Source organism: Scyliorhinus torazame, chromosome 16 (genome assembly GCF_047496885.1).
Source record: "Scyliorhinus torazame isolate Kashiwa2021f chromosome 16, sScyTor2.1, whole genome shotgun sequence".
Classification (NCBI taxonomy): domain Eukaryota; kingdom Metazoa; phylum Chordata; class Chondrichthyes; order Carcharhiniformes; family Scyliorhinidae; genus Scyliorhinus; species Scyliorhinus torazame.
In genome coordinates, this window is record NC_092722.1 from 8,086,096 (window position 1) to 8,108,685 (window position 22,590).

General features: G+C 43.5%; 1 protein-coding gene across 13 annotated transcripts in view; it reads right to left on the reverse strand.

The window, feature by feature from the left end:
* Positions 1–22,590, reverse strand: part of kif1b (kinesin family member 1B) — a 231,679-nt gene that overhangs the window by 69,088 nt on the left and 140,001 nt on the right. For 9 of the 13 annotated variants that reach the window (XM_072477876.1, XM_072477878.1, XM_072477875.1 and 6 more), the window contains 6 exons: positions 14,984–15,083; positions 11,014–11,162; positions 9,269–9,447; positions 8,797–8,934; positions 5,167–5,415; positions 173–291 (listed from right to left, as the gene is read on the reverse strand). In XM_072477876.1, the coding sequence (XP_072333977.1) occupies positions 173–291; positions 5,167–5,415; positions 8,797–8,934; positions 9,269–9,447; positions 11,014–11,162; positions 14,984–15,083 (934 nt within the window). The remainder of the gene's footprint in view (positions 1–172; positions 292–5,166; positions 5,416–8,796; positions 8,935–9,268; positions 9,448–11,013; positions 11,163–14,983; positions 15,084–22,590) is intronic. The other 4 variants (XM_072477887.1, XM_072477886.1, XM_072477885.1 and 1 more) reach the window with 1 other exon arrangement.

The following is a 22,590-nucleotide window of genomic DNA, read 5'->3' on the forward strand; positions in this document are numbered from 1 at the left end:
AATTAAAAAGCGCACTACATCGGTATCGAAGATAAAGGGAACAATTTATACCTCAATATTCACAAACATGCTGTGCCTCCAAGTCTTAATTGAAGCTTCATGCTATCCCCTCATCCCGGTTAACAACAATATCGCACCTTGGTGTTGAAAAACGCACGTCACGAAAACCCACCTGTGATGGACTGTACACCCACGCGGAGGAAACCTTGCACTTCACCCTTCTCACTAACTATGGCAATTTTGTGAACAAGGGGGACTGGATATAGCAAATTGCTGAGGAACACAAATGCTCTGTGAACAAAGAAAAAAAAAACAGACACAAAACTATAATTTAGTTAAACATTTGAAGATTGCAGGAATGCTTGTAACACCTGACAGTAGGGAATTGCAGATATCTCCAGAATGCATCCTTTTTAGAAACTAGGACAATTAAGTCCAGGTAAATGGAATTAATAATGAATATTATTATACCAGTAAATCATTAATTTCTACAGTAGGAAACATCATCCAAGCAAATTTCTAATCATCGGTGTACACAGTTTAGGATTTAACAGTTCGCTGGAAAGACAATATCTCAGCTATTTATTAAATAACTTTGAGACATTACAGGGAAAATGCATCACTGAATCATTAAATGTGTATTTTAGTTTTGAAAGATACCAGCTACAAAGGTTTCAATGCTGGTGACTTGATTTTTTTAAAAAAAGCAAGAATTATAATTACAAAACCTTTTTAAAAAAAAGAAAAATCAGGCATCTTAGTTACAGGCCTGAGTTTGATATAACTTCGCCTAACAATCTGAATATTTCTATTCAGAATAATTGAACATGCTTGCAGTTTTCCTTAATCATAATGTACCCAATACTTTACTTTAAATCGGTTTGGATTTGATTTGCCAAGTTTTGCATGTTTACTGATTTATGTACCTCCAGTTTACCTCTGATAGCTCTGAGTGACTAACTACCCCATCAGGAATTGTGTCCATAAACCTGGCAAACACTGCAATGCTAAATTAACATGACTGTCCTGCTACGACAGTCAGTTTCAAAGCACAGATAACAAATTCCTCTACCTTTGCTCAGAGATTCTAAACATCCATAATCATGCAGTAACTCAATGTATCCTGTTGCGATTTCCCAATTCAACAGAATCAGCTGTTGATTTGCCAAATGCAATTGATGATTTTTTTTATGGCCCACCCTCGCTCAATTAAGGCAGTGAACTGTGGGACACAATTAGACGATTCCTAACGCATCAAAAATAGCCGAGGATTTCATGCCCTGCGTTTTAATTTAGAAAAACAAAATTCAGAATCTACATAAGAAACGCTTAAGGTAACACTTGGTCACACCTCAGGCGGCAGCTCTGGGGGTTTTATGGTTCATAGTTTAAAATGGGATGTCTGCAAACCCCTACTGTTAAGATGGACAGGTCTATAAAACACTAATTACAACTACAGCCCATTACACCACCCGCTCCACCCCACCATCATGGCCAATGCTTCAAATATATTTGTTCACCAACAATATATCTTCCAATTGTGTGAGAGAGAAAAAGGAGGATTGTGCTGTAAAATGAAAACTAAGGATAAAAAGAAAAATGAGTCATGACCAGACTGAAGTGAAGACAAAAAATATAAAAACAGGAAAAATATGGCAAACAGCTAACACACTAGGAGAGTTAAAAATAACGAAACAAAGCAAGACCTGAAAACAGAACGGAAAAAAAACCACATGAGCCTTATTCAGTCTGCTTTGGGCCAGTAACCACTCTTACTACAAAAAGTTACTGTAGAAAACATAAAACAAGCAAAACAGAGCTAATGTTTACATATTTGAATAATTAGAAACAATCCAAAAGGTTGGTGGGAATAATTAGTATCAGTTGCGGCATTATACTTTGCATTGTAGTTGCAGCACAACTATACTCTTAGTAAGGAATGGCAAAAAGAACTGAAATAAGAATACAACAACTGCAGTCTTTAAGTATTCGAAACATGTATTCCCATTGACCGTCAATGTAGAATTCTTAGCATTTATTTTGCAGGACTAGTCGGAAGCCAGAGGACCATTTGTCAAGTGTGAAATGCCAACAGATATTTGGAATGCAGCAATGTTATTCTACCTTGTACTCTTTCCCACACAAGTTCAGCTCGGCAAGCATTATTATTTTCCTTTCGGTTTTTGTTTAGGAAGAGCAAACGAGAAAGATTGTTTTGGGGGGGGAAAAAAAAGTGTTGAGGTCCCTCAGGCAGCTAGCAGAACACAGTTACGCTCATCAGACACAGTTGGAAATTCATATTAAATGGCTATTGCTTAATGTGCCTTTGTTTAAGCAGACTGAAGAGGTTGAAACAATATCAGCAGTAAGATTGGTGAGGTAAAAAAATGGCATGTTGACAAAACAAATTCCAAACAAAACAACCTGCCAAATAAAACTCTGAACCAAAGCAAAAGTTACAGCCAATAGTAAGGGAGTGTTATATTAGGAACACGCAAATATGCAGTTTGAGGACACCAGACAAAGTCATTATTCTTTTTCAAAAATTCATCAGAAGCATGAAATTGTCATACAGTCCCAGCATGCCATGGGAGACAGCTAAAGGGACGAGCTCTTTTACTGACAGAAGCAAATTCAATGGAATATTCACACAGCAGAACCTGCTTATTATACTTCACATCGCTATTAGCATTCCAAAAACCTGGGTCAATCCATCTGGAATATCTCTCCTAGTTCATTACAGCACAGAAGGCGGCCATTTGGTCAATCTCATTCCTCCAAACCCCCCCCCCCCCACCCCACCCAACTCCATCCGCATAGCTCTCTGCATGTTTATTCCCCTCAAGTGCCCAGCCAATTTCCTTTCCAAATCATTGATCGTTCCTGCTTTCCCTACCCTCAGAGAGCAATTGCCACACACCTTTGTAAAAGGTTTTCATCCACATCCCTCCTGTATTTCTTTCCTGAAACCCGACATGTGTCTCTTCTCCCCCCACTGTCATGATTATGTACACCTCTATCAGTTCTCCCCCCAATCTTCTTCCCTCAGGAACCCCAGATTCTCCAACCTAACCTTGTAGCTGAAATCCCTCATTCCTGGAACTAATCTGGTAAATCTCCCCTACACCCTTTCAAGGACCCTCAGTGGGGTAACCAGGACTGGAAGTTAGTTAACTTGCAAGTAACCTGGATTTTAGGCTAACTTAATCGTCTGGTTTTTGCAAACCTGTTTCAGTTTTCTCACTTCAATAATCTCCCTATTCTACATCTTTCATTTTTAATTCTTCTTGGAGTTGGAACCCAACTAAACGGTTGCCATTTTAGTGCTGAACGATCTGGTAAAACTATCAGGCCAATAAATATACATCAAGTATAAATTTGCCTGGCAAAATTAGATACGATAATAAGTAAGGTATGCTGCGTAAAACACAATCACATTTCATTTTCACATCCATTGGCTTATGAATTCATGTATATTCATTTCTCATATCCAATCTGGTTTCACTTACTGTGCCGTAAGCGCAGTTACTTAGTTTGCTTTAGCTCATGGAGTTAGGTACAAGATTTGCATACCTTTATTTTTTTTCCCCTAAATTAAGGGGCAATTTAGCGTGGCCAATCCACCCACCCTGCACATCTTTGGGTTGTGGGGGGAACGCAGACACGGGGAAAATGTGCCAACTCCACACGGATAGTGACCCAGGGCCAGGTTCGAACCCGGGTCTTCGGCGCCGTGAGGCAGCTGTGCCAACCACTGCACCACCCAGGTTTGTGTATCTAACATCTGGTTTGTACCATAGCTGCTCGACAACAGCAGCATCACAACTTAAAAGGTTTTCCCATTACCCCAAATTGGATCAATACAGTGGACTTCTTCACATGCTGTCGTTTCCACTCTTATTGCTGCATAATATCAGAGAGTTTTGGCTTCTTTTCTTGAAAAAAAAAAAAAAATGATGTTTTGTTTCCAACTGATGACTGCTGGCATTGGTGTTGTAGGTGCTCAGCCAGGAGGAGGCGATAAACTGGGTCACACACCACCATCAGTAGCACCGAGTGCCAGCTGTAGCCAAAGGGGACTTTGGGCCCCAGTGGCTGTATCAAAGCTCTATCTGACCAGGATTTAAATATTTGCAATTGGATAACAGGGCAGTGCAACCATGTCTTGTATACCAGTAAGGACAACTTTGCAAAGCTATTTTGATCCAATGGCATAGCAGCCTGTGGGTCAGCTAACCCATTTTATTCAGAGGGCTGCAGAGGCCACAAAAGGCCTGAAGGTAAAAATTAATAAATTTCACAACATAAATGCAGTTCTCCTTAAATTTCTCAGGTTGGTTAAGATATTTAGTCAACAACAACGTCCCAATTTATTGCACTCGTCGTTATATTTTTTTATCTGCAATCGTGATACCACCCTCAGTACTGGAGTCCAATCTTAGATTCGGCCAGCTTTAATCAGCCAGTAAGTCCTCCGATCTCTTATCGGAACTGCTGGCGACAGAAATCTGCAGCAGGATTAGTTGGACTTACTTTGAAATCAGTGTTTAATAAATGTCCTCACGGGCAGCATGTGGCGCAGTGGATAGCACTGGGACTGGGTCACTATCCGTGTGGAGTTTGCACATTCTCCCCGTGTCTGCGTGGGTCCCACTCCCACAACCCAAAGATGTGCAGGTTTGGTGGATTGACCACGCTAAATTGCCCCTTAATTGGAAAACAAAAATAATTGGGTACTCTGAATTTTAAAAAAATGTCCTCACTTGGGAATACCTGCTTCAATTTACAGATGGACATTTGGGGGCAATTATGATTTTTGAGTGAAGCTGATTCATTAAAAAAAAAAATGAAATGAAAATCGCTTATTGTCACGAGTAGGCTTCAATGAAGTTACTGTGAAAAGCCCCTAGTCGCCTCATTCCGGCGCCTGTTCGGGGAGGCTGGTACGGGAATGGAACCGTGCTGCTGGCCTGCCTTGGTCTGCTTTAAAAGCCAGCGATTTAGCCCAGTGTGCTAAACCAGCACCTTAATTCCATGAGCTAAAGAGTACGGTAGAACAAGGGTTTCCACACACGGTTAATACAGAGGTTTTGTTGCGGTAAATTGTAGGGCTTTCAATGAAAAGAGCTAGTCCCTTCCCACTGTTCTCCAAAGAACCTCACCAACCTTCCCACCACAATGAACCAGGGGGACCGGTCATAAAACGGATCCTGCCCATCGCCGAAGATATCCGATCCCTCTTCATTCCCCAGGTCTGAGCTAGTATCGTCCACAAAGGCCTCGTCATCCAGGTCCTCAATTTCGTCCTGTTGCTCATCGGCTAGCTCAGTGATGTCAGAGTCAGCTGTGGAGAAGGTGGGCGAGGGCGTGCGATCGGCAAGGTGCTCGTTCACACAACCGTGGAAAATTGGGGAACTGGAGTGTAGTTAAGGGCAAGAAAGGGTTATTTCCATTGTACAAGACTAACATGACTTCAGAGAAAAATGGGTGTTAATGATTATTTCAATCTCTTCAAGCTAGAAAGATAAGTTGCATGCTCGACCGTGAACATTTCATTTGCTTTAATGAACAAAAACAACAAAAACTCAGAAAATAAAACGAAGAGGCACATCGTAATGAAATGAATACCTTTTTAATAACATCTTTAAGTTCCCTCCCTTCAATTTGAAACAAATCCAAATTGTTGAGCAGGTGACCCGCAACATTATTTTAAAAAACCTTTTAAATTATTTGATTGGATATTTTTGGAGCAGGATTTTCAGTTTGGAAAATAAACAAAGAACGAACATGGAATAGTGCCCGTCATGTTATTCGGAAATTCCCAAATGCTTTACAATCATCAAATTACTTTTGGAGCTAGTCACTTATTATGTAGGTTAATGAAGCAGCCGATTTGTGCACAGCAAGTAGCAACAACAGAAATGCGAAAAATGACTGGTTGATTTGTTTATAGCAGGGCAGCATGATGGCGCAGTCGATTAGCACTGCTGCCTCACGGCGCCGAGGACCCGGGTTCGAATCCCGGCCCTGGGTCGCTGTCCGTGGGGAGTTTGCACATTCTCCCCGTGTCTGCGTGGGTCTCACCTCCACAACCCAAAGATGTGCAGATTAGGTAGATTAGCCACGCTAAAGTTCCCCTTAATTGGGAAAACAAAATAATAATTGGGTACTCTAAATTTTAAATCCAACAAAAAATTTGTTCATAGCAAGTATTGGTTAACCAGAGGGAGGCTACAGGAAGGGGAGGGAGTGGGGGGTGGGAGAAGGAGAGGGAGGAAGGGAGGGAGGGTGCGAGAAGCGGAGGAAGTGAGCGAGAGGAAGGTGAAAGAGACAGTCCAAGGGAAGGGAGGGTGGGGAGAGGGAACAACAGAATAGAAAGGTTATAGCGAATGGGAATTTGGTGGAAGGGGACAACACCTGTAACCATGATTGAGGGGCCAAGTTTATCGATCCAGTGCCAGGGTAAGGGATATCTCGATTCAGCTAGAAAGGAACTCAATAAGGAGGAAGGTGATGTGATCAATGTGTCAAGAGTTTGGCGAACTTTCTCTTTATTTCCAAATTAGATATTATCTCCTCTTTAGGAACCAGAATGCACAACACCAATAGGACAGCAGGTGCCCTGTTCAATGACTAAAGAATACTGCTCTCCAGCTAATATATATATATATATATATATACCAGCTGCAGGTTCACTGGGAACAGTCCATCCTTGACCAGACATGGCTCTCCAAAGAAAACGTGGCTTGAATTTGTCACTTACGGGCAATCACACAGACCAAGGCATTTCTTGGATACATTTTTCCTCCCTCATTTTAATAGGAGATGAGCGATTTTTGATGCCACACATTCCCAAAATATCTTCCCAAGTTCTGCAGCTCGCCCCTAAAAACTCATCAGGGACACACAGATTTTTGCAGATGGGTGTGCGTTATTAGTGCAGCTTTGAACTGGGAGATTGGGTAACCTTAGAAGCCACTAATTCAACTTGAGCAGCTGGTTAATCCTTCTGCATCAGTAGCAACTCAGCATATGTCTGTTGCAAATGGCCGATACCACATTGGTCTATATATGGCCCAATATGATGCACTTGAAGAGCATTGTGTTGGGATTTCTTTTTAATACAAATATTCTTCACAAAGAGTGTGTTCAGCCAAGGGTCTTTGAGTTTTCAGCTCTTCCCATTCACTTCCCATAGTCCAAATTACACTTCAGGAGCTCAACACTTCCCAATGGCAAGGAATGCTTCCTCCCCATTCCCTTACATCCAACAAACTGGACGCGATCGTTTTGGAGCAAAGATTCCCTTTCAGCTAAAAACTAAATCAGGGTTGCCGGTTAATTGAATAAGCTGAGAATGTCGGCCACAGAATTTTTTGATTTTCATTAAAGGTTGACAGAATGCTGAAGGGGGCCGCAAGATTGTTTAGCATTTTAAATATCAATGCATCCTATATAGATGAATGGAAAATTGCAAGCCTGGATTTTGTGAAATTACATAACAGAATTGATACCCTAGAGTGATTACACGGTGGCTTAATTCCGGGCGCTAGTGACGCCATAAATGAAAAAAGCAAAGTGCACCTCCACCCCTGAAATGATACGATGTTGCCTTCCAAATCACCGTCCACCATTTTTAAAGCTACCCAATGGTAGATCTCTCCAGGGTTCCGTGTCTGATCTTCAATCAATCTCACTCGCCATTGTGGAAGCGGCGCTGCACTCAGCCTGCCTGCGTTGGGACGGGGACATATTGACCGGGCTGAAGTCAAATAATATTTCACATACACGTCAATCCTCACACAGGAGACTCGGTGAGGTGCCATGCGGGCATGTTGAGGGGTGGAATTAAGAGATTTCAGCGTCATGAAATCAAAAGCTTGTTTGTTTTAGGAACTGGTTGTTAGTAATTATTTCACATCATAAAGAGAGTGATTTACCTCCCACCCTGTCCTTTTACTACAATAATGTTAATTAGGTTACTCTGATACCCGATTGAGGTTTTTTTATCCATACATTGATGTGGGCATTCATTTATTGCCCATCTCCAATTGCCCTCGGAAAGTTGGTAGTGACTTGCTTGGGCATTTCAGAGGGCAGTTAAGGGCCAACCACATTGCTGTGGGTCTGAATCCAGACAAGGATGGCAGATTTTCTTTTCTGAAGGGCATTTGTGAATCAGATGGTCTTTTGTGACAATCGGGCGGTTTCATGATTACCAAGATTCCAACCAGCGATGAGAGCAACGCCCCAACATTCTTCACCTACCCTCACCAACCAGAATGAGTCATGTAGCTGATAATGTTTCAACAGTTACAACCTTTGGTATAAACGTACGTGATAACCCATAGCTTACCAGTAGAGAACAATTGTCAAAATGAATTATACATTAACCCAGAAGCTGCAACACTTTCAGGAAACAATGGATGCACAGACCAGATTTTAATTCCATTACAATCAATAATCAGATTTCCGCATCCTCAATGCTCGAAGGAATGTAGAGTCGAAATTAAAAAATGTTTTCTCAAAATACAAACCCTGAAGGTAAACCAAACAAGTTCAGTACTTAATTTTTGAGTTACGTTTCATGCATTTATGAATTGCACAGGAATGCACGCTTCTGATATCACTCATTAACTTTGTCTTGCTGCTGTATAACCTACAGCAGGAATCAGTGCGTTGCAGAGGGGCAATCTGTGTAAAATCGCTGATAAAAGTATCTATTTCGTTGGTACAGTGGAGATTTAAGCCAGGCTTCTACCCTGCCTCTGATGTGAAGGAAAAACACTGACATACCTTCCCACAAGCTTAAACCAATGGAAACGGTCATAGAACGGGTCGCTGCCTCCCATCATGCTCTCGCCGTCATCCTGTGTGGCGGAAGCCATTTCTCCAGCGCGATCATACATCTCACGCATTTGTTCCAATCTCTGCCTGCACAAACAAAGCACATCGGTCTAGAATGGGCATTCCAAGGTTAAAACCTTGCTGCATTTTGTACGGCTTTCATAGCAGCACGGTGGACGGCAAACCCATATATCATTAAGTTGTGGAAGATGTGGAAGATTTGGAAGTCCCCCCCCCCTTAATTGCGAATTTGTGATGCATTGCGGAAGTACTTTCTAGAAATAGATCATTAAAGCAGTCTAGCAAATACAGTACAAGTTGGTTATGAAAGACACTTCAACCCCATTATAAAATAGGATACTGCAACATTCAACATGATCAGCATGGCAGAAGGTTAGGGAAGTACTTTAGACATTCTTACTTGAGTTTCTCCAAGGACCAATAATGCGTTGCACCATTCTTCAGATCTTGCACTTCCACTGCAACAACTGTTCTTGGGAATTGCTGAGCGTCACGATCGGCTTCGACTTCAACAGGGAGCAACTCGGGTGGAAGTGGGGAATACAGTGTGTGTGTCAGCAACACAAACTGAAACTGCACCTGAATACAAAGTGCGCGGAGGTCAGGGTTGGTTGAAAAAAAAAAATTAATGATGAACCTACCACTAGAATTACCGTCTCTACCCTGGCAAATGCTTAATGCCCTTTCTCCCCCAAATCAATAACTGACATTATACATGGAACCAAGGCAAAATAAAATATAGCACAAAAATGGCCTCCTGACCAAAGGATCCAGTAAGAAGTCTTACAACACCAGGTTAAAGTGCAACAGGTTTGTTTAGAATCACTAGCTTTCAGAGCGCAGCTCCTTCATCAGGTGAGTCACCCGATGAAGGAGCTGTGCTTCGAAAGCTAGTGATTCCAAACAAACCTGTTGGACTTTAACCTGGTGTTGTAAGACTTCTTACTGTGCTCATCCCAGTCCAACGCCAGCGTCTCCACATCATGGTTACCCAAGGATGTACTTGCATTCAAGGGAATGTCACCTAAGTTTACTGGATTGATTACTGGGATAAGGAGATTGTCCTACAGGAAGAGATCGAGTAGACCAGGCCTAAATTCTTTGTTGTTTATTTGAGGTGTAAGCTCACAGAAACATCTCAAGGGGTTTTATAGGGTAGATGCTTCATGGAAGGATGTTTTGCCTAGCTAGGGAGTCTAGAATTAGACGTCACAGTCTCAGAACAAGAGGCTGGAGATTCAGGTCAGAGATGAGAAGAAAGTTCTTCACGGGGACACTTGTGAATCTTTGGTATTCTCCAACCCAAAGAGCTGCAGATGCTCAGTTAAGAGTATCGGCAAGACAGAAATCGACAGACTTGTGGATACTAGGGGAGAACTGGAGCAAAGTAGATGATCGGCCATGATCTAACTGAATGGTGACGCAAGTTCAAAGGGCAGTAAGACACACTCCTGCTCCTATTTAATTTATGATACAATAGGAAAATCCGCCATCATGTTAGGGTGAAGTACATCATGCTCTGCAACTGGTTATAGATGTAGGACCTCATATTCCAGCATTCTGCAAGTTAAAACTTATTAATTGTGAATTGATGCCTGACCCACGCATTAGGAAGAGTAATTTGATCCAAAGCGCTTCAGAGTGACAGGTCAAGTTTCACAAAAAGATGTTTTGACTCCAAAATTCAAAACCAGCTAGATTTGTTACTCCGTTCAAACGCGACCGTAAAAGTAATTCTGCATGTTTCTCAATCCTCTAAAAGTAGTGACTAATTAATGTTGATTGGTCCAATACAACTTTCACATCTCTACCCAACAGTATTAACACCAGTGCATAATTGAAAAGAAACATCAGCACTTTTTTCCCCCTGACATCAGCTCTGTAGAGCAATATTCTTTTGTGGGGGCAGCTTCTGCGCTTTTTCTGAAGAGTACATTCTAGACCAGAATAGCACAAGCTGTCAGCACAAGCTCAGTACATTCAGCAGCAGCACAGGCGGAAGGCCAATATTTTTGAGCAGTCAACCGGGGTTTCAGCCTAGAGTTGATTTAATTTAAACGATGGTTTAGGAAAGTTCACAGAAGGAGTTAAAAATGTCACGAGGGAGTTACTGCTATTAAGTGGGGCACAACAGTAATGCGGTACCTTTTTCTTCAGTTCAACGCTAATAGCATTAGCCTCCTTCAGATAGACAGCATTTCCCCATAGTAAGTCACGCAAAGAGGTGAACTGGTGATATTTCCATTTCCTGAATGCCCACTCAGCTAGCTCGTAATCATGTTGGGTCCAGCGGGCTATGGGGGCAAACCAAAATTCACATGGCATTTAGGACAGAAATTTATCAACGGTCATTAATAACCAAACAGTGGTAAACCATTAAAGCATGTCAGCTCAGATCTGGTAATAACTTTTACAATCAGATATCAGCAATCAATTTATTTGATATTTATTTAGAGGGAATTTCAGGATAATCAATATTTTTGCTAATTTTGCTCGAAACCCAAAAGAACTCTTCTTTAAAAATTGAGGTCTCAATATCCCGCAGAAACTAAGTTCTACACACTGTGACATTTGGGATTGAATTTCATGGTTCTGGTGGTGACCCTGTCCACTGGCCTTGCTGCGCCCATTTCCGGGAACCCCGGCGCAAATGCATGGCCATCAGGCAATCATATCAGGAATTTAGTCCTTCCGAGAGCAGAGATCGCCCCTCCCATTCGATCTCTAAGAGCAGTCAGCCAATTAAAGGGCCAGTTGCTCCTCAGTGCCAGCAGCCCTACTGGGAGCGGTTGTCATTGCTGGTCTTGTGGAGGGGGTTCTTGGTGAACCCAATCAGGAGGACCACTCCCTAGGTGGCATAGAACCATCGGACACTTCCCACCCCTTACTCACATTTGCTGTCTGAATTCCAACAGTAGCGGTTGAGGCCCTTAACTGTCCTCCCAACAGGAAGGCTGTCCTCGCATTATCTCAGCCCTAACTGAATGGAAGGGAGTCAGGAAAGGAATAGGCATCCCCCACTGCCCTCCTCTCTCTTTCCCCCCCACCCCTCCAATGCCCTCCAGCCCACTCCTGAGGGGGAAACCTATCTCTGCCTTTTGTGCAAGACCGGAACTATATGGTCCATTCCAATTGTAAGGCAAAGATGGAGAAGGCAAAGTGGAACACTGTATTCCAAAGGTCAACTTTGCAAAGAACGAGAATAGACTGACTGTCACTGTGAAATCGGGAAATTAACGTCCTCTGGGACCAGCCTGCTCAATGGAAACGTCCTTTCCCAATCTCGTATAATTCTATGCGCCAAGAAATTGGGATAGATCAGGGAAAGGTGAATAGGATATTAGTTAAATACATTTAGTTATGGGTCACAAGTGCTCAGGTCCCCTTGCAGTTTGCCTGAATATTTTAGCGAAGTCAGGGAGCATTTGCCCAGAGTTTTTCCACAGATTGGCCATGCATTTACACCTCCCTCAGACGCTTCTATTGGTCGCGATTGAGGAAGGCCAGTGCTGAAGATTTCACCATCTGCCAGAAAGCACGAACTTAGTATTACTTTCCTATTCTTACTTTCACCTATTGGTTGGACAGACCGCCAGTGCTTAATCACTCCATGTCTCCAATGCAGGGTGGGTCTGAAGACCTTTTGGGGGGGAATAAATGAAAGGGTTATAGCCGTTTCCCCCCCGATCAGGGAAGAATTCATGATGGCAGAGTATCTTCTTCCATCAATCTCTCAGGCTGGTCTGGCTGAACCATGTGGCATTTTATTCACTCTCTCAACAGGATTGCAGGGGGATCGCATCGCCGCTGAAACTTGCCTAACATTCTATCGAGTGACTAAAGAGAAAGTTGACAAGACTCATTTTATCATTGTTTTGCTTGAATGAGGAGAATGTCGACTACAGTCACTTGATAGGCTGCTCAATGTCTCGTTAAAATCTCAAGGGGCCTTGTGATTGTGTGTAAAGATAAACTGCAGCAGGAAATTCCCATGATAGAATAACAAGGAGTGCAGACAAAAGGTTCATAGAAAAGAGGTGCAATTAAATGTATTGCATTTCAAGTGTAAGTACAGCTGTGCTTCTGTGTGTTTTCAGAGAGGGGCTTTATTGAATTGCCCGTATCGTGGCTGCCCCCAGTCATTCCCTTGCGGTAGAGGTCACATGACTAAGGCAAGCCAGGTAGTACTTAGAACATAGACATAGAATTTACAGTGCAGGAGGCCATTCGGCCCATCGAGTCTGCACCACCCCCTTGGAAAGAACACCCCCACACCTCCACCCTATCCCCACCTAAGGGGATCAAGGGACAATTTAGCGTGGCCAGTCCACCTAACCAGCACATCTTTGGACTGTGGGAGGAAACCGGAGCACCAGGAGGAAACCCACGCAGGCACGGGGAGAACGTGCAGGCTCTGCACAGACAGTGACCCAAGCCGGGGATCGAACCTGGGACCCTGGAGCTGTGAAGGGGTTGTGAAGCAACTGTGCTAACCACTGTGCTACCCTTAGTACACTTAGTCATGATCGTATTTCACAACCCAAACATTCCCCTTATCATACCAAATAAAAAATCCAACGTTCTTGCAATCAAAACGCTGCTTTCCCCATGTTGGGCAATCCTTCTTTACCTTTGTATGATGTCATCTGCACTACTTACATCTTGCCACTTCAACTGCGATGGCTCTGTTCTTTCAGCCTGAATGTTTCTCAGCAGAATACATCTCCTGGTCTGCTCTGCTGCACTTATGCTTGAGCTGACGTTTCACAACTTACACATTTTGACATGTACCTATCACTTCCTTTAGTGTCGGTTTCTCATCTTTCAGTAGACCTGCTCTCACCGAGGGGTCTCGCGTGCCTAAGACTAATCTATCTTTGACCAGGTCATCTTTTAGCAGACCTAATTCACATGCTAGCTGTGTTACTGCCATCATATATTGCTCAATGGCCACTTTGGCACCCTGACTCTAGTGTTGAAGGCATAGCGTTCATGCATAACATTCACTCGGGGTCCAAAGCGATCGTTCAAGGTTTTCAAAATCTCTTGTTGTCTTTTTTTTTCTTTGTTGGTTAGATTTAGGGTGGTATGCACTTTGTAGCAGTCCCTCCCCAGCCGTGACAGGAGTGTGGCCACTCTTATCGGTTCAGGCTTATTAATTAAGTCTGCCGCAATCTCATAGTTTTGCCAATCTAAGTGCAAAAACTGCCAGTTTTGCCAAGCATCACTTTTCAATTCGACTGGAGGTGAGAGTGGAAAATTACCCAACTAATGTTTACTTTCAGCCTTTGCATGCATTTCCTCTGCCCTTTCTCAGTAGCTCAGTGCTTTTCTTCAACTCCCTTTTTAGCGCCCATTTTCACATTGGAGTGTGCCTTTCTGTGAGCTGCGACCTCTCTGCAGTATTTCCAGGGTTCAAAAATCTATTTTTTCTTCACTTCCTGACATCATATTTCATTAAGAAATCTTACAACACCAGGTTAAAGTCCAACAGGTTTATTTGGAATCACGAGCTTTTGGAGCGTAGCTCCTTCATCAGGTGAGTGAAAAGATAGGTTACACAAACAAAGCTTGTATAGCTGTGTAACCTATCTCTTCACTCACCTGATGAAGGAGCTACGCTCCGAAAGTTTGTGATTCCAAATAAACCTGTTGGACTTTAACCTGGTGTTGTAAGACTTCTTACTGCGCCCACCCCACTCCAACATCTCCACATCATGTTTAAGGGTAACTATACTCCTTTAGTGTTTTCTCAGTGAGGGGCTTTACTGAACTTCCTGTATCACGGTTGCCGTCAGGCATTCCTTCAAGGTAGAATCCACACGACTATTGCAAACCAGATAGTATACTTAGTCATAATTTCATTTCAAAACCCAAACATATTGAACCATAGTGTCACTCTTCCCTCCTTCTCTTTCAGCCCTGTCCCATATTTAAGTACATTTTTATATTTTGCTTTGTAGAAGATGCCAAGTCCATTAGGGTCATATCTTACATCGAATGGCAATGGACATTTTGAATTGCCCCCCCACCCCATAGGTTTTAACCGGGAGAGCTTATTAGCACCTGGAAGCAGAATTAATGAACAAAATCATGATGAATCAAATGACATCACCTTCTTCTTCCTCTTCCTCCTCCTCTTCTTCGGTTGTTTCTGCAGCCAGCGAACGGGTTTCCACTTGTTTCTGTAAAGCTTCGAGCTTACTCTCATAGTCCTAGCAATAAAGACAGAAGACGTGTAGAAGAAAGGACAACAGCAGAGAACCAACAAGGTTCTGTAAATCAAAGACTAGGAGTCTAAAAGATCAATTGCTTACTGCCTTCCGTACAGTAACATATCTTGTTGTGTGATCCAGGATTTGACTTGCACCTATAGAGTCAGATGTAGGTACTTTCCTTCACCTCGTCTTAAAAAGATCGAGACCATAAAAGTGGCGATGGTTTTGGGGGGGGGAGAAGAAAGAGGGGAAGAGATCCTAATTCTTTTTACAAAGCAATTAGGCATGTATTAAAATACCAGCTTGGTTGCAACATTAAAGAACAAGTGTTTGATAAAATTTTAAAAAGGACCCACATTCAGTTAAAGTCTTATAATCTATAATCTTTATTATTGTCACAAGTAGGCTTACATTAACACTGCAAAGAAGTTACCGTGAAAATCCCTAGTCGCCACATTCCGGCGCCTGTTCGGGTACGCAGAGGGAGAATTCAGAATGTCCAATTCACCTAACAGCACGTCTTGTGGGAGGAAACCGGAGCACCCGGAGGAAACCCACGCAGACACGGGGAGAACGTGCAGACTCCACACAGAGACCCAAGCTGGGAATCGAACCTGGGACCCTGGCACTGTGAAGCGACAATGCTAACCACTGTGCTACCGTACATATATATTCCCAAGTACGGTATCTCTAAACTAGCTGTCTCTTTTCCCTCGTTTGTGGGCTTAGATTTTATAAATTGGAGGCCACGGAAACAGTTAATACAATATCTTCCCCCACCCCCCAATCAAAATAGAACAAAAACACAAGAGCTACCAATATAAATCGGTGAGCACATCGAGATTAATGGCCACACAAAAGAATATAGTTCTCCTCAGTGGAGCAGAAAGGTGAACGAATGCGAAACTATAATTGATAACCAACCCAGTCCGGTTACAGTCACACTATTATATGACTTTTTAACATTAGCATCTCTTCAGTATTGTAACAGAGCTATGTTATTTATTAATAAAGTTTAATTACTATAAGCAATTGATGTATCACAAGTCTGGCACCATACTAGGGGGTTAGTCGATACTAATACTAATCTCCACTGTTGCTTTATAATGTTAATTAACTTCCAAAGTTAATTACTAATTACAGACCATGGTAATTTTAGTACGTTCACATATTAAAAGTTATAATAGCTCACAGACAGGAATAGATGTAATTAAGTATGAGAGTCACATTTGCTTGGAAGTGAAGGCAATTTCAATGCCATGGATACCAAAATCCAAATGTAATTTTCTTGGAAGAGAAGTTCCAATATTGACACAGCTTGCTGTTCAATTAAACTGAAGGGCTCATCTTGACCCAGGCTTACTGGTAATCTAGCGGGTCTACAGTTTTGGAAAAAAAAACTCATTCATGCTCCTCAATTACTTCTACATTACCTACAAACACAGAATCAAAGTTCAGGCCTGGATAGGATGAAGGAAGAGAAAACAAATTACCTTCAAACATTACCTTGCGAGGATGCACCATTACAGAACAACCCCTAGGAGGCAGTAGTTCACAAAGTTGGCAATCATTTTGTTTTGAATATGAAAAACAGTAGGAATATACGAGCATTGCAGCAGGAGCAAGCCATTCAGCCCATCGAGCCCACTCCACAATTCAATTAGATCGTGCCTGACCATCTACCTCCACACCATTTTCCTGCCCTAGCCCCATTAATCCTTGATGTCATCAGTCTCCAGGAATATATTGACTTTGGTCTTGAACATGTTCAATAACTGAGCTTCCACAGCCCTCTGGGGGCAGGGCAGAGAATTCCAAAAATTCACCACCTCCCCCTGAATGAAGAAATTCCTCCTCATCTCAGTACCAAATGGCCCGCCTGCCCCTTATTCCGAGACGATGGCCCTTCTTTCTAGACTCAGCCGCTAGGGGAAACATCCTGTCCATTCTGTCAGCCCCTTGTAGGACGTCTCATGGAGATTATCTCTCACTCTTCAAAACTCGAGGGGATACAGGCTCATTTTCCTCAATCTCCCATCATAAAACAATCCCTGCCTTCCTAGGTATTAGTCTGGTGAACCTCCATTGTACTCCGTCTGTGGCAAGTATATCTTACCTTAGATAAGGAGACCAAAACTGTACACAGTGATACAGGTGCAGTCTCACCAAGGTGCTCTACAATTGCAGTAAGATGTCTTTACACCTGTACTCAAATCCTCTTGCGATGAAAGTCAACATGCCTTCCTAATTGCCTGCTGCACCAGCATACTAGCTTTTAGCGACTCACGAACAAGGGCACCCAGGGTCCCCATGGACATCAACACTTCCCAATCGCTCACCATTTAAGAAGTACTCTGCCTTCCTGTTTTCTCTACCAAAGTGGATAACGTCACAATTATTCACATTGTATTCCACCTACCATATTCTTACCCGTTAACTTAGCCCCCTTGCATCCTCCTCACAACCAACCTTCCCACCTAGTTTTGTGTCATCAAATTCTGATGCTGCACGGTACAATTTATTGGCAAATCAGATCGCGTTCCCAGCTTTCATGCTGCACCTCTTGTGACATCATCCAGAAGCACGGGGGGGGGGGGGGGGGGATCCTGTTTCCATGTGTACGCTGATAATACAAGAGTTCAACTTCTCTCCCGCTTCTCTAAGCTTCACCACCACCCTTGTGCCAGCAGATTGCACGTCTGATATTCAGTCATAGATGGATCAGAAATTCTGCCAACTGAACAACTGGGAAATCAAAGATATAGTTTGTGGCCACAATCAAAATGTTCACATCAGCTCCTCTCTCCTACTCATAGAATTTACAGTGCAGAAGGCAGCAATTTGGCCCATCGAGTCTGCGCCCTACCTATGCCCACACCTCCACCATATCCCCATGATCCCAACTAATCTTTTTTTTTTTTTGGACACTGTGGGCAATTTATCATGGCCAATTGACCTAACCTGCACGTCTTTGGACTGTGGGAGGAAACCGGAGCACCCGGAGGAAACCCACGCACACACGGGGAGGATGTGCAGACTCCACACAGACAGTGGCCCAAGCCGGGAATCGAACCTGGGACCCGAGAGCTGTGAAGCAATTGCGCTAACCACTATGCTAATGTACTCACTGTTGAACAAGCGTGTAAAACTTCAATGATCTGTTCAACATACAATTGAGCTTCAAAACTGACATCCTATTCATAACTACAACTTTCAGCTCTGTAACACGGACTGACTCTATCACCGCCTTATAACTAATCCTGCCTCAATCCTGTTTTACATCGTTATCACCTGTAGACTCAACCTCCCAATGCTCTCTTGACCTCCATAATCTCCAGAAGGTCCAAATGCTTTCTTTGGAGTCAGATTTGGATACTCAATTAATTACCTCCATCCTCACCAGTGTACACAAGCCCTCCATCCCCCAAGAATCAAAATTAAAATGCAAGTCCTTCTGCAGTCTGGTCCAGATTGAAGTTCACCTTATTGAGACATATCGGATTCTCAGGGGGTTTGACAGGGTAGGTGCCGAGAGGTTGTTTCCCCTTGAGGGCGAGTCTAGGACCAGTCATCTCAGAGTAATGGGTGTTCTATTGAAGACAGAGAGGAGGAGGAATTTCTTTTCACAGAGGGTAGTGAAACTGTGGAATTCTTTACCACAGTGAGCTGTAGAAGCTGGGTTTTAAGTATGTTCAAGAGATTTTTAGAGTAAGGGCATCAAGGGTTATGGGGAAACGGTGGGAAAGTGGAGTTGAGGATTATCAGATCAGTCATGATCTGATTGAATGGCGGAGCAGTCATGATGGGCCGAATGGCCTGCTTCTACATCTTATGGCTTCCCAGTCCCTCCAGTTTTCTTGTGGTTTTTTTTTCCAATTAAGGGGCAATTTAGTGTGGTCAATCCACCTACCCTGCACATCTTTGGGTTGTGAGGAGACATGGGGAGAATGTGCAAACTCCACACAGACAGTGACCCAGAGCCGGGGTCAAACCCACTGCCCCACCGTGCCGTCCGTCCCTCCGGTTTTCTGACTCAAATGTTCTATATGTATCCATTCATTGACCCTTCCATTGCAGCCTTTGATGGCCGAGCCTGCAGCCGTTTGGGGGATTTACCCTCTGCGACGCCCTCCTAAACCAATCCAATCTCTTCCTCAAACCTATCACTTGTTACAAACATTTGGTCCCTGTTAAATTAAATAAACAATGGACAAAATGGAAATCCTGCAAGTCAAATAAAAACAGTAAATTATGCAAATACACATATGAACAATAAACATCTCAAAAGACAGGTTCTGTAGTTTTCTGCATATTTCCATCTAAACTCAGTTATGCAAATGCAGTGGCATTTTAAGAAACACACACAGCCAAAATGTCAAGACCAATCTTTTCCTTGTCCAGCTGCTGAATGACGTGCTGTGTAAATCCAGCATTTTGGTTCAGATCACCACAACAGTCTGTGCTCGACTAGCATCTGATTTGTTGAGGAGTAAATGACATTGGTTTTATAATCTCGATTAGTGTCACAAGTAGGCTTGCATTAACACCGCAATGAAGTTACTGTGAAAATCCCCTAGTCGCCACACTCCGGCGCCTGTTCGGGTACACCGAGGGAGAATTCAGAACGTCCAATTCACCCAACAAGCACGCCTTTCAGGACTTGTGGGAGGAAACCGGAGCGCCCGGAGGAAACCCACGGGGAGAACGTGCAGACTCCGCACAGACAACAATGCTAACCACTGTGCATGCAAAATTATGTTTGAAGGACTCAAAAAGAGGATGAGATTCCTAAATAAGTAATTTATTTGCACTGAATCACATGGGGAAGGAAACTCCAGTTCAAGTCGAAAGACCGAACCAACGACACTGCTTCACCACGTGTCAAAGCCAATGCCGAATGAACAGGATGTGGAAGGACAAAGGCAGCAGGCACTGGAGAATACCATCGGCATTATACTGCTGCCCCTTCACTGTCGCTGAGCCAAAGCCCTGAAAATCCCCACCTAACAGCGCTCTCAGTATACCAACACCACACGGGTTGCGGCGACTCAAGAAGGCAGCTGAGCACCATCTTCTTGAGGGTGGTACGGTAGCACAGTGGTTAGCACAATTGCTTCACAGCTCCAGGGTCCCAGGTTCGATTCCGGCTTGGGTCACTGTCTGTGCGGAGTCTGCACGTCCTCCCCGTGTCTGCGTGGGTTTCCTCCGGGTGCTCCGGTTTCCCCCCCACAGTCCAAAGATGTGCAGGTTAGGTGGATTGGCCATGATAAATTGCCCTTAGTGACCGAAAATAAAGGTTAGGTGGGGTGCGGGCTTAGGTAGGGGGCTCTTTCCAAGAGCCGGTGCAGACTCAATGGGCCGAATGGCCTCTTTCTGCACTGTAAATTCTATGACTCTAATTAGGGATGACCAATAAATGGTGGCCATGGCAACAATATCCACATGCCATTAATGATTTAAGTAAATTGGCTGGTCAGAAGTCAAAGGTGCCCGCTGTCTTCTCAATCGCAGATGCCCAGAACAGAGGTAAAAGGTGCACTGCAATCAAGTTTGAATTTTGGGGCTGCAGCCTCTGCATCTTGCACCTATTTCAATATGCCCTGCTGCATACTGGGGAGCAGGTGGGAAAGGCCCATCTATATTAGAGTTGGCAATTGGAATTCATTAAGAAATCCCACTTGGGCAGCACGGTGACGCAGTGGTTAGCACGGTTGCCTCACGGCACCGAGGTCCCAGGTTCGGTCCCGGCTCTGGGTCACTGCCCGTGTGGAGTTTGCACATTCTCCTCGTGTCTGCGTGGGTTTCGCCCCCACAACCCAAAGTTGTGCAAAATAGGTAGATTGGCCGCTCTAAATTGCCCCTTAATTGGAAAAATGAATTGGATACTCTAAATTTATATTTAAAAAAAGAAATCCCACTTAGGTGCAGTTTATCAATGCATTTTTCAAAAATTCTTAGGATCCTCACCGGGTGCAATCACCAAATCGTGCAGAGTTAGTTTTATTTTAAACTCTCTGGTGTTCAGAATTAATATTGTTAGTTTTGGAGCTTTGATCTCGCTGGTGAGGACAACACAGAAGACACAAGTTGTGTCGGCAAAACGGAGTTTTTATCTTGGGTCACGTACAGGTAAAAGAAATATTTAAAACTTTACTGCCAGCAGCAATTTTTTACAGCACCATTTTATCATAGGATTATAAAAGATTACACAGGATAAACGGCACAGGATCAGGCGTTCAGTCCAAGCTGGTGTTTATGCCCCACTCAAACCTCCTCTCATCTTTCCTCATCTACAGCTATAATCACAACCTTCTATTCCCTTCACCCTCAAAGGCTGGTCTAGTTTCCCCTTTAAGTGCATCTCCACACTTCAATCACTCCCTGCGGTTGCAAGTTCCACATTTTCACCGCTCTTTCGGCAAGGATGTTGCTCACAAATTCCCTATTGGAAATCTTGGTGACCATCTTGCATTGATGGCTTCTAGTTCCGCTTAATCCATTCTATCAAAACATTTCACTGCTTTAAGGACCTCCATTAGGTCACCGATCGGCCTTCATTTTTTGAAAAGAAAAAAAGCTACTCTGTCCTTTCCTGGTACGTTTGCCCTGCAGTGTCACTACATCCTTTACAAAATATGGTGGCCAGAACAGCATGCAGTACTGTGCAGTCTAACCAAGGTTCGATAAAGTTTTAGCATAACTTCCCTACTTTTCAATTCCTATCCCCATAGAAATATTGTTCGGTTTCCTTTTGTTTTTTTGAAAAACGACCTTGCTAATCTGTGGCACAACTTTTGAGTGATTGATGTAATTTTACTCCGTGATCTCTTTGCACCTCTATCCTCCCAGACTTGTACTTTCCAAGCAATAAAGTGACCTCTTCATGCTTCCAAACAAAATGTGCAACCTCACACATCCATCTGCATTGAACTTCAATTGCGGTCTTCAAATTTTGTATTTATAGAACGATAAGCTGGGCGTGTTCAAATTTGGATGGGGCCTAACCCTAGGTAGGGTGCTCTTTCAGAGCGTCGGTGCAGACCCATAGAATTTACAGTGCAGAAGGAGGTCGTTCGGCCCATCGAGTCTGCGCCGGCTCTTAGAAAGAGCACCCCACACCTCCACCCCATCCCATAACCCAGCAAACCGCACCTAACCCAAGGGCAAATTAGCATGGCCAATCCACCTAACCTGCTCATCTTTGGACTGTGGGAGGAAACCGGAGCACCCGGGGGAAACCCACGCAGACACGGGGAGAACGTGCAGGCTCCGCAGAGACAGTGACCCAAGCCAGGAATCGAAGCTGGGACTCTGGAGCTGTGAAGCAACTGTGCTAACCACTGTGCTACCCTTACTCAATGGGCTGAATGGCCTCCTTCTGCACTGCACTGTAGGGATTCTATGATACAATGAAACTTTGCCATTTTTGGATGCTGGTACCACAATCATTACATTAAAAGTGGAACACTGCTGTGGAGAAATCTTTCATTGCCAGTAGAGTCGG